This window comes from Apodemus sylvaticus, chromosome 8 (assembly GCF_947179515.1).
Source record: "Apodemus sylvaticus chromosome 8, mApoSyl1.1, whole genome shotgun sequence".
Taxonomy (NCBI): Eukaryota; Metazoa; Chordata; class Mammalia; order Rodentia; family Muridae; genus Apodemus; species Apodemus sylvaticus.
In genome coordinates this window covers 77,025,094-77,037,453 of record NC_067479.1, presented here as the reverse complement: position 1 = coordinate 77,037,453, position 12,360 = coordinate 77,025,094, and the positions used below count along the sequence as shown (strand labels likewise).

The window sequence follows — 12,360 nt, the reverse complement described above, 5'->3', positions numbered from 1 at the left end:
ATGGGAGGTTTTTCCAATTTTTTGAGGTCTTCCTCTATTTCCTTCTTCAGAGTCTTGAAGTTCTTGTCATACAGATCTTTCACATGTTTGGTAAGAGTCACCCCATCCCAAGGTACTTTATACTGTTTGTGGCTATTGTGAAGGGTGTCAGTTCCCTAATTTCTTTCTCAGTCTGCTTATCCTTTGAGTATAGGAAGGCTACTGATTTGCTTGAGTTGATTTTATAACCAGCCACTTTGCTGAAGTTGTTTATCAGCTGTAAGAGTTCTCTAGTGGAGTATTTTGGGTCACTTAGGTAGACTATCATATCATCTGCAAATAATGATAGTTTGACTTCTTCCTTTCCAATTTGTATCCCTTTGACCCCCATATGTTGTCTAATTTCCCGAGCTACTACATCAAGTACAATATTGAAAAGATAAGGAGAAAGTGGGCAGCCCTGTCTAGTCCCTGATTTTAGTGGGATTGCTTCAAGTTTCTCTCCATTTAGTTTGATGCTGGCTACCAGTTTGCTGTATATTGCTTTTACTATGTTTAGGTATGGGCCTTGAATTCCTGTTCTTTCCAAGACTTTAAGCATGAAAGGATGCTGAAATTTGTCAAATGTTTTTTTCAGCATCCAATGAAATGACCATGTGGTTTTATTTTCTTTGAGTTTGTTTATGTAGTGGATTGCATTGATGGATTTTCATATATTGAACCAACCCTGCATCCCTGGAATAAAGCCTAGTTGATCATGGTGGATGATCGTTTTTATGTGTTCTTGGATTTGGTTGGCAAGAATTTTATTGAGTATTTTTGCATCGACGTTCATAAGGGAAATTGGTCTGAAGTTCGCTTTCTTTGTTGGATCTTTGTGTGGTTTTGGTATCTCTGTAATTGTAGCTTCATTGAATGAATTGGGTAGTGTTCCTTCTGTTTCTATTTTGTGGAATAGTTGGAAGAGTATTGGTGTTAAGTCTTCTTTGAAGGTCTGATAGAATTCTGCACTGAAGCCATCTGGTCCTGTGTTTTATTTGGTTGTAAGGCTTTCTATGACCCCTTCTATTTCTTTAGGGGTTATTGGACTGTTTAGATGATCTATTTGGTCCTGATTTAATTTTGGTATTTGGTATCTGTCTAGGAAATTGTCCATTTCCTCCAGATTCTCCAGTTGTGTTGAGTATAGGCTTTTGTAGTAAGATCTGATTTTTTTTTTAAATTTCCTCAGTTTCTGTTGTTATATCCCCCTTTTCATTTATAATTTTGTTAATTTGGATACTTTCTCTCTGCCCTTTGGTCATTCTGGCTAAGGGTCTATCTATCTTGTTGATTTCCTCAAAAAAAAAAAAAAACAGCTCCTGGATTCGTTGATTCTTTGTATGGTTCTCCTTGTTTCCACTTGACTGATTTCAGCCCTGAGTTTGATGATTTCCTGTCTTCTACTCCTCCTGGGCAAATTGGCTTCTTTTTGTTCCAGGGTTTTCAGGTGTGTCGTTAAGCTGCTAGTGTATGCACTCTCCATTTTCTTTTTGGAGGCACTCAGGGCTATGAGTTTTCCTCTTAGCACTGCTTTCATTGTGTCCCAAAGATTTGGGTATGTTGTGCCTTCATTTTCATTAAATTCTAAAAAGTCTCTGATTTCTTTCTTCATTTCTTCTTTGGCCAAGGTGTCATTGAGTAGATTATTGTTCAGCCTCCATGTGTATCTGGGCTTTCTGTCATTTTTGTTGCCATTGAAGACCACTCTTACTCCATAGTGATCTGATAGGAGGCATGAGATTAGTTCGATCTTTTTATATTTGTTGAAGTCTGTCTTGTGACCAACTATATGGTCAATTTTGGAGAAGGTACCATGAGGTGCTGAGAAAAAGCTATATTCTTTTGTTTTAGGGTGAAATGATCTATAAATATCAGTCAAGGATAGCTAAAACCATTCTAAACAACTAAAGAAATTCTGGGGGAATCAGTATCCCTGACCTCAAGCAATATTACCAAGCTATTGTGTTAAAAACTGCATGGTATTGGTATAGTGACAGGCAGGCAGATCAATGGAACATGATTGAAGGTTCAGAAATGAACCCACACACCTATTGTCACCTGATCCTTGACAAAGGGGCTGAAAGCATCCAATGGAAAAAAGATAGCCTTTTCAACAAATGGTGCTGGTTCAACTGGAGGTCAGCATGCAGAAGAATGCGAATTGATCCATCCTTGTCTCCTTGTACTAAGCTCAAATCCAAATGGATCAAGGACCTCCACATAAAACCAGACACTCTGAAGCTAATAGAAAAGAAACTGGGGAAGACCCTTGAGGACATCGGTACAGGGGGAAAGTTCCTGAACAGAACACCAATAGCTTATGCTCTAGGATCAAGAATTGACAAATGGGACCTCATAAAATTACAAAGTTTCTGTAAAGCAAAGGACACCATCAAAAGGACAAATCAGAAACCAACAAATTGGGAAAAGATCTTCACCAACCCTACATCAGATAGAGGGCTAATATCCAATATATACAAAGAACTTAAGAAGTTAGACCCCAGAAAGCCAAATAACCCTATTAAAAGTTGGGATACAGAGTTAAACAAAGAATTCTCACCTGAAGAACTTCAGATGGTGGATAAACATCTTAAAAAATGCTCAACTTCACTAGTCATCAGGGAAATGCAAATAAAAACAACCCTGAGCTTTCAAACCTTACACCAGTCAGAATGGCTAAGATTAAAAACTCAGGAGACAGCAGGTGTTAGGGAGGATGTAGAGAAAGAAGAACACTCCTCCACTGCTGGTGGGGTTGCAAATTAGTACAACCACTCTGGAAATCAGTCTGGCGGTTCCTCAGAAAAATGGGCATGTCACTTCCAAATGATCCTGCTATAGCACTCCTGGGCATATACCCAGAGGATTCCCCAGCATTTAATAAGGATATATGCTCCACTATGTTCATAGCAGCCCTATTTATAATAGCCAGAAGCTGGAAAGAACCCAGGTATCCCTCAACAGAAGAATGGATGCAAAAAAATGTGGTATATACATACACAATGGAGTACTATTCAGCCATTAGAAGCAATGAATTCATGAAATTCTTAGGCAAATGGATGGAGCTAGAGAACATCATACGAAGTGAGGTAACCCAGTGTCAAAAGATCAATCATGGGATGTACTCACTAATAAATGGGTATTAGCCTGGAAAACTGGAATACCCAAAACATAATCCACACATCAAATGAGGTACAAGAAGAACGGAGGAGTGGCCCCTGGTTCTGGAAAGACTCAGTGTAGCAGTATAAGACAAAACCAGAACAGGGAAGTGGGAAGGGATAGGTGGGAGAACAGAGGGAGGGAAGGGGGCTTATGTGGCTTTCAGGAAGTGGGGGACCTGAAAAGGGGAAATCATTTGAAATGTAAATAAAAAATATATCGAATAAAATTTTAAAAAAATTTACATTACACCAATAAGGTAGTTAATGAATTTATTAATAAATTGAAGTAGAAGTATGGGTAATATCTGTGGGAATCAATTTTAAGGGTATAGGATAATGGTAGAAAGAACATAAAACTGAATCAATAGGAGGTTATACGTATAGATTCACTGAATGAAGAGTCTATATTTATATGGAAGCTTGCACAGTTAAACAAGATGTCAAAAGTTTAGTAGATTGTTGGAAGTATATGTTAAAATATGATATACTGAAAAGGATCAGGAGATGCCCCATATCTCTTGGCTTAGTGTTGAAAAATGGATTTAAAAGGTCAGAGAAATTTTAATGACAGAGTGGATTTGCCATATAAAACTTATTGTTGTAAAGTCAGAAGATACCTCCTTCGCAAAAAGTATAATTCAGCAAAAGTGGTTTAGAGAAGCACTAGCACATTAGAAGAACTTTTTTGTAACTCTAGTGTCAGAATTAGGGTTAGGGTTACTGCTACTTAGTTGAATGAATTAAATAAGTATAAGTTTAATTTTATAATAGAGAAAGAGTAGTGAGGTGGCACTTTGAAACATTGAAGGCAAGGAGTGTAGTTATCATAAGTGGCATGTGCAAAGGATTGTCCACAATGGTCTACTAGTAATGGGTAGCACAGACCAAGTGATTTCTATGGTGGCATGACACCTATGGACTTTTGATATTGACGAATTAGTTATGTTTCTAGGAATGAAATAAAATAAGAACTGTACTAAACTTTTGATTGATCTGTATAAAAAGAAAAATTCTCAGAAAAAATGAAAACCTTCACTGGATCATGGTACAAGAGAAATGGGCCCATAAACCAAGATCCAGACTTGGACCAGTTTTCAGACTCAGATTCCTTTGAATGAAGTAAGAGATAGATTAACCTGAGGAAGGACATTATTAAAATGTATGATTTTATTGTTATCCTTTCTACAACCCTTCCTTAGAGATACTTAAAACCTTTACAAATGTAACTGTTGAGATTTAAGGTAGATCCAAGGCTTTCCCTGAGGCTCTGATACAAGGAACACAGTTCCTTGAACCAGGAACATGTTTGACAGAGCCTTGGGAAGAACTTGTGACTCAATCCTAAGAACTCAACTCTTCTGCTCATAAGGTACTGTAGCTATTAGGCCTAAGGTCATTCTGTACTTTATTTTTAACACACTTTATATTTTGTGTTCCCCTCCTACAACACTGCTTAATTAGCTTCCTGTGGACTTTATATCCCAAAAACTTTATATAAGATGCTATACACCTTAATAAACTTCTTGGTATGACTTATCATCTTGTTATAGATGTCCTGGTCCTAGCTATCTTACCTTATTTATGTTCTCTTCCCTGTTCCTCCTCCTGAAGACCCTGTCATTGAAGACCAACCTCATGGTCGAAGTCAGTAATTATACACTGGGAGGAAGAAGATTTTAGACTTTTAAAAATCTGCTGGATATTGATTCTAAATTGACACTGACTACAATGGAGCGCAAAAGCATTTTGGCCCTCTAGAAATAGTATGGGCTTATGGAAGTCAGGTGATTAATGAAATTTTGACTAAAGTCAAATTCACATTAGGTCCAATGGATCCACAATTCATCCTGTTTTTATAGTTACAGAATGCATATTTGTGTTAGATATTCTTATACATCTTCAGAATTCACAAAATCATTCCCTGATATTTTAAGTAGAAGCTATAATGATTGGAAAGGCCAATTGGAAGATAGTGGAAGTGCCAGGATAAATAGTGAATCAAAACAAATATTACATAGCTTGAGGAATTAAGGGAATTTGTACCATTCTCAAGGACTTGAAAGACACATGGATGTTGGTTTTCACATCTCTTTTCAACTTTTCTATCAGGTCTTTGCAGAACCCACAGTTCACAAAGAATTACACTTGACTATCACAAGATTAGTCAATTTTGATTGCATCTACTATATAAGATGCGGTGTCATTCTTTGATCAGATTAACATTTCTCATGTTATATGGTATGAAGGGCTTCTTAATACCTTGTCCATGAGGACCACTAAAAGTGATTTGGTTCTAGTTCACAAGGTCAGCAGTATACATTTATGGTTTTACCCCAAGGATATATTAACACTCGATCCTTGTGTGAAAACTTAGTTTGAAGGGATTTTTATCATCGATCTCTTCTACAGTAAACAGCACTAGTCCACTATACTGATCAAATTATGCTGATTTAGCCAAATGAGTGGAGATAGAAACTGATCTTGATTTAGTAACACCAAGAATTGCATTGGGACTTGGTATATACACCAGAGGATGGGAAATAAATCTAAATAAAATTTAAGGGCCTTATAATTCAGAGAAAATTTTAGGAGTACAGTGTTTGACAAAGTCAGTTTCACACCTGACTCTTCAACAATTAAGAAAGAAGCACATTTAGTGAGGCTTACTTGTATTCTGAAGTCAGAATATTACTCATTTTGATGTGTTATGTTAACATGCACCAAGTCACTTGGAAAGCTGCTGCTTGTGAGCAGAACCTGGACTAGGAGAAAGCTCCTCAACAGGTCTAGAGCACTGTGAAGGTTCTTCCACCATTCCAACCTTATCATTCTGTAGACCTGACAATAATTGAAGTGTCAGTGGTAGACAGGGAAGCTATCTGGAGATCTTGGGTGATCTACCATATGCAAATCACAGAGGAGACCTTTTGAATTCACCATCAAGGCTCTTCTACTACCTGGAGATAACTAGGTACTCAATCAATAGAACCCACACTTATAGAAAAGATCACAGGTACTTTGAAACAGACATGTACTTCACAAAAGGAGTTTCAATGTAGTCACACCTCAAGCTTTATTGTGATAATTGTCATGAGAAAACTTTTTTCATTGATAGACATCTAAAAGTGTCTGAAAGTAGGCCTTAATAACTAAACATTTGATAACAGGCTATAAATTTGCCATGCAGCATAAGTTTCCCCTCATGATCTTGGTATTAACTGACCCATAAAGACATAAAGTAGAGAAATGGAAGTGGTATACACATTCTCTGGACAGAGAAGATTCTGAAGGCACAAGAAAATTAAATCAAAAAGTTGTCAATAAGCAGCATTTTCTCTCCAGTCACTGTGCAAGCAGGTATATCCAGGAGCACAGGGAACACGGAGTGGCAGAGCATATGGACAGGGTCCCTCAGGGCTCCATCTGCATCCAGGAGTTGGGCCACTCCACAGTTGTCTGTGTCCAGATCTTGCCAGAGGAGAACAGGTTTCCAGTGAGTGCTTTGACTCCCGAGTTTGGAGGTGAGACCATCATTTTCTCTCCAGTGACTGTGCAGGCAGGTACGGCCAGAAGTGCAGGAAACACAGGAGTAGCAGAGCCTCTGGGACAGGGTCCTTCCAGGCTACATGTGAAACCAGGAGATGGGCTGAGCCTCAGCCCTCTGTGCCAGGGGAGAGCTGGTCTCCCAGGGGTGCTGAGATAGGCTTCTAGGCCCACAGGTGGTTTAAGCTCTGGTCAGAGACAGCAGAACCAACTAACACAAGAGATAACCAGATGGTGAAAGGCAAATGCAAGAACATTACCAAAAGAAACCAAGGCAACATGGCAATATCGGAACCCAGTTCTCCCACACCACTAAGTTCTGGATGCCAGAACACACTGAAAAAGCAAGATCTGGATTTAAAAATCACATCTCATGATGCTGATAGAAGATTTCAAGAAGGACATAGATAATACCCTCAAAGAAATACAAGAGAAGATGGGTCAACAGGTAGAAACCATTGAAGAGGAAACACAAAAACCCTTCAAGAAATACAAGAGAACATAGGTCATAAAATAGAATCACTTAAAGAGGAAACACAAAAATCCCCTAAAGAATTACAGGAAAACACAAACAAGTGAAGAAACTGAACAAAACCACCCAGGATCTAAAAATGGAAGTAGAAACAATAAAGAAATCACAAAGGGAGGAAACTTTGGAGATAGAAAACCTAGGAATGAAATCAGGAGTCATAGATGTAAGCATCAACAACAGAATACAAGAGATAGAAGAGAGATTCTCAGGTACAGAAGATGCCATAGAATGAACACATTGACTGAACAGTCAAAGAAAATGCAAAATGCAAAAAGCTAACCTAAAACATCCAGGAAATCCTAGACAAAATGAGAAGACCAAACCTAAGGATTATAGGTTGTGAAGAGAGTGAAGATTTCCAACTTAAAGGGCCAGTAAATATCTTCAACAAAAATTGTAGAGGAAAACTTCCCTAAACTAAAGAAAGAGATGCCCATGAACATACAAGAAGCCTATAGAACTCCAAACAGACTGGACCAGAACAGAAAGTCCTCATGGGAAATAATAATCAAAACACCAAATGCAGTAAACAAAGAATACTAAAAACATTAAAGGGAGAAAGGTCAAGTAACTTATGAAGGCAGACCTAATAGAATTAAACCAGGCTTCTCACCAGAGACCATGAAAGCTAGATCCTGGGCAGGTCTCATACAATCCCTAATAGAACACAAATGCCAGCCCAGACTACTATGCCCAGACTACTATACCCAACAAAATTCTCAATTACCATAGATGGAGAAAACAAGATATTCCATGATAAAACTAAATTTACACAGTATCTTTCAACAGATCCAGCACTACAAAGGATAATTGATGGAAAATGCCAACACAAGGAGGGAAGCTACACCCTAGAAAAAACAAGAAAGTAATCTTCTTTCAACAAACCCAAAAGAAGATAACTATACAAACATAAAAATAGCATCAAAAGTAACAGGAAGCAACAATCACTATTCCTTAATATCTCTTAACATCATTGGATTCAATTCCCCCAATAAAAAGGATATAGACGAACAGATATGATATGGGAACAGGACACAGCATTTTGCTGCATACAGGAAACCTACCTCAGTGTCAAAGACAAACACCTCCTCAGAGTAAAAGGCTGGAAAACAATTTTCCAAGCACACAGTCCCAGGAAACAAGCTATCTTCTTTTAGGTTTATTGAAAGACTATTACTTTCTTGCTTTTTCTAGGGTATAGTTTTTCATCTTGTGTTGGCATTTTCTCTCTATTATCCTTTGTAGTGCTGGATTTGCAGAAATTATTTGTGTAATTTCAGTTTTGTCATTAAATATCTTAGTTTCTCCATCTATAGTGGTTGAGAGTTTCGCTGATTACAGTAGTCTTGGCTGGCATTTGTGTTCTCTTATGGTCTGTATCAGATCTGCCCAGGATCTTCTAACTTTCATGATCTCTGGTGAGAAGTCTGGTGTAATTCTGATAAGTCTGCCTTTATAAGTTACTTGATCTTTTCCCCTTACTGCTTTTAATATTCTTTTTTTTGTTTTGTTTTGTTTTGTGCATTTGGTGTTTTGACTGTTATGCTACCAGAAGAATTTCTTCTCTGCTCCAGTCGATTGTAAGTTCTGTAGGATTCTTGTATATTTATGGGCATCTCTTTCTTTAGGTTAGGGAAGTTTCCTTCTATAATTTTGTTGAACTTTGGAATCTTTTCTTAACTTGGGAATCTTTGCTGTCTTCTATACCTATTACAATTAGATTTGGTCTTATTGTGTCCTGGATTTCCTGTATGTTGGGAGCTTTTTTCATTTTGCATTTTCTTTGACTACTATGTCAATATTTTCTATGGTATGTTCTGCACCTGAAATTCTCTCTTATTTATCTCTTGTAGTCTGTTAGTAATGCTTGTGTCTATGACTCCTGATCTCTTTTCTAGGTTTTCTATCTCCAGGGTTGTCTCCCTTTGTGATTTCTTTATTGATTCTATTTCCATTTTAGATGCTGGATGATTTTGTTCAGTTCCTTAAACTATTTGTGTTTTCCTGTAATTTTTTATGGGATTTTTGTGTTTCCTCTTTAAGAGCTTCTACCTGTTTACCTGTGTTCTCCTGCATATCTTTAAGGAAGTTATTTATGTCCTTCTCAAAGTCCTCTATCATCATCATGAGATGTGTCTTTAAATCAGTCTTGCTTTTCTGGTGTGTTAAGGTATCCAGGTCTCACTGTGGTAGAAGAACTGGGTTCTGATGATTCTAAGTAGCCTTGGTTTCTGTTGCTTATCTCCATGCCCTTCCCTCTCACTATATAGATATCTCTGGTATTAGCTGGTCTTGCTGTCTCTGACTGTGGCATGTCCCTTCTGCCAGCCTGTGCATCAGTACTCCCAGGAGACCAATTCTCTCTGTGATGAATTTGGGTATGTGGAGCTGTGGCACAGGAACAGTCCCAGGTTGGAGCTCAATACCAGAAGGATACTGTTCCAGGCTGTTCCTTGGTTCCTGTGTCCTGGTGACTTTGGGCTGGTCCCTCTTGGGCCAGGAATTTGAGCAAAAGTGGTGGTCTTACCTGTGATAACAGGTATGCCAGCACTCCTGGGAGGTCAGCTCTCCCCCACGGTGATATTTGGGTATGGAGCACTGTAACATAGGATAAGCTCCAGGCACAGATGGAAACTGGAAGGATCCTGTCCCAGGCTGCTCCTCAGTTCCTGTGTGCATATGATGATTTCTTATATTTGTCGATGGAAATTGTGAGTTTCTAAATAATTGGGTAGTTCTAGCAACCTGACTATTAGATAAGCTATGGCAAGAACCATTGGCCCTTATAAAGCTTCAGTAACATCTAAGGATCTGTTTCCTCATGCAATATTAGAGCTTTGCTTATGAGATGCAAGAATCTGTTCCAGAAATTGACATTCTTCATAGTCTCTTTGGATTTCCCAAGGAATCTGTTCATGTTCTTATCTATTGTGATTAATCTCTATTTAATTAGATTCCTTTGTACAAAAACCACTCCCAAATATTACAAAACCTGGTACTGAATACTAAATCCTATGCAGTGGCCCATTAAATGAAAAATACAGTAAATATTAAAATTGAGCCAGCACATGGAATTCTCAAAAAGCTGCATTATATATAGTGAACTTAGAACTAGAAAAGCAACAATCTTCTTTTGTTTTAAAATTCTTGTCTTATACAATGCATTACTTTCATTATAAAGAATAAATTTATTTGATAGATTGACTATAAGCTTTATTTTCCAACCCCACAAGGCAAAATATATTTAAAATACAATAAATGCTATAGTTTTTGTATTCACATGAAAGACAACCTTTTATTTTAAAACCATCTTAATTTTAAAATAAAAAATAAATAGCAAAGGACAAAATTAATTGAAAGAATATTAAATGTTATGAAATGTGCTCAGCTTATTAATATTGATGTAACTTTTAAATCGTTCCATGTGTTAAATGACTACATTTAGAATAAAAGGAATTCCATTTTAGAAATATCTTAGAGGAGCTACAAAAATGCTATCAGTACTGTAATTTTACCTTTTTTCTCTGTTTTTACAGAAACAGAACATTTCTTATCAATGCAGAAACCTGTCCAGGTTTCAGATAGCGACCCCTCAGCTTTGCCATAGCTGCTTTCACCTCTTTGTTTCTCAGAGTGTAGATAAGTGGGTTTAAAATGGGTGTGAAGATGGTATAGAACACAGCAAGGACTTTGTCAACTGAATAACCATTAAAGGGCCACGCATAGATGAAGATACATGGTCCAAAGAACAGTACAACTACAGTGATGTGAGCAGTTAGGGTGGATCGGGCCTTGGCCATGCTAGCAGAGGAGCGATTCCTAACAGTAATGAGAATCACAGTGTAGGAGATAACTAAGAAGACAAATGTACTCATGGTGAGAACTCCACTGTCTGCAACTATTAGTAAGCTGATAACATATGTGTCTGTGCAAGCTAGCTTGGTCACCAGTGGAAGATCACAGAAAAAACTGTCCACCTGGTTAGGACCACAAAATGGCAAATTAACAGTGAATGCCAACTGGCTAACTGTATGGATGAAACCCACAAACCAGGGGATGATGACCAGAGTGATACACACACGGCGACTCATGATTGTCATGTAGTGGAGAGGCTTACATATTGCAACATAGCGATCGTAGGCCATAGATACAAGAAGTACCATTTCCCCACCAGCAAATAGATGGACACAGAAAATCTGAGCCAAGCAGGCTTCAAAAGATATAGTTTTTCTTTCGACCAGAAAGTCAGCAAGCATTTTGGGGGTAGCAAAAGAGGCTACACATATATCTATAAAAGATAGGTTTGCAAGCAGAAAGTACATGGGGGTATGAAGTCGCGAGTCTGAAGTCACTGTGAGGATGATGAGGAAGTTGCCCAGCAATATTGCTAGGTACAGCAGTGAGAATATGAGAAACAGGAAAGGCTGGAGCTCCTTTGAGCTAGACAGGCCCAACAGCACAAACTCTTTCACACGAGAGTAATTTGTTTCATTCATTGACTTTGGAAGAGAGTTGTCTTCAGTTATCTAAAAAGAAACAGAATAGAACATCATACTAAGTGAGGTAACCCAGTCTCAAAAGATCAATCATGGTATGTACTCATTGATAAGCAGATATTAGCCTAGAAACTTAGAATACCCAAGTCATAATCCACATATCAAATGATGTCCAAGAAGAATGGAGGAGTGGCCCCTGGATCTGGAAAGGCTCAGTGCAGTAGTATAGGGCAATACCAGAACAGGGTAATGAGAAGGGGTGGATGGGGGAGGAGGGGGAGGGAAGAGGGCTTATGGGACTTTCGGGGAGTGGGGAGCCAGGAAAGCAGAAATCATTTGAAATGTAAATAAAAATAAATTGAATAAAAAATAAATAAATAAATTTTTAAAAAAGAAAAAAGAAAACTGAGGAGTAATAAGATATTAAAAATAGAAAATGACCTCAGGTGTGAATGCCACCCCTCGCCTTGTAGCTGTTCCTTTCTGGTGTATCCCTATCTCATTATGGGAGCAGGAGGTGCAAACTAAGCTGGTCATGATAAAGATCTCTTTGAAGAAAAATATGTTAGGCCAAGAAAGGAAAAAAAGAAAGAAATGAATCAGT

General features: G+C 38.0%; 1 protein-coding gene across 1 annotated transcript; it reads right to left on the bottom strand.

Moving 5' to 3' along the window:
• Positions 1 to 10,790: 10,790 nt before the first annotated feature.
• Positions 10,791 to 11,765, bottom strand: LOC127690975 (olfactory receptor 4K15-like). Its single transcript, XM_052190547.1, has one exon. The coding sequence runs from the start codon at positions 11,754 to 11,756 to the stop codon at positions 10,791 to 10,793; it is 966 nt and encodes a 321-aa protein (XP_052046507.1). The 5' UTR covers positions 11,757 to 11,765.
• Between the last annotated feature and the right edge of the window lie 595 nt (positions 11,766 to 12,360).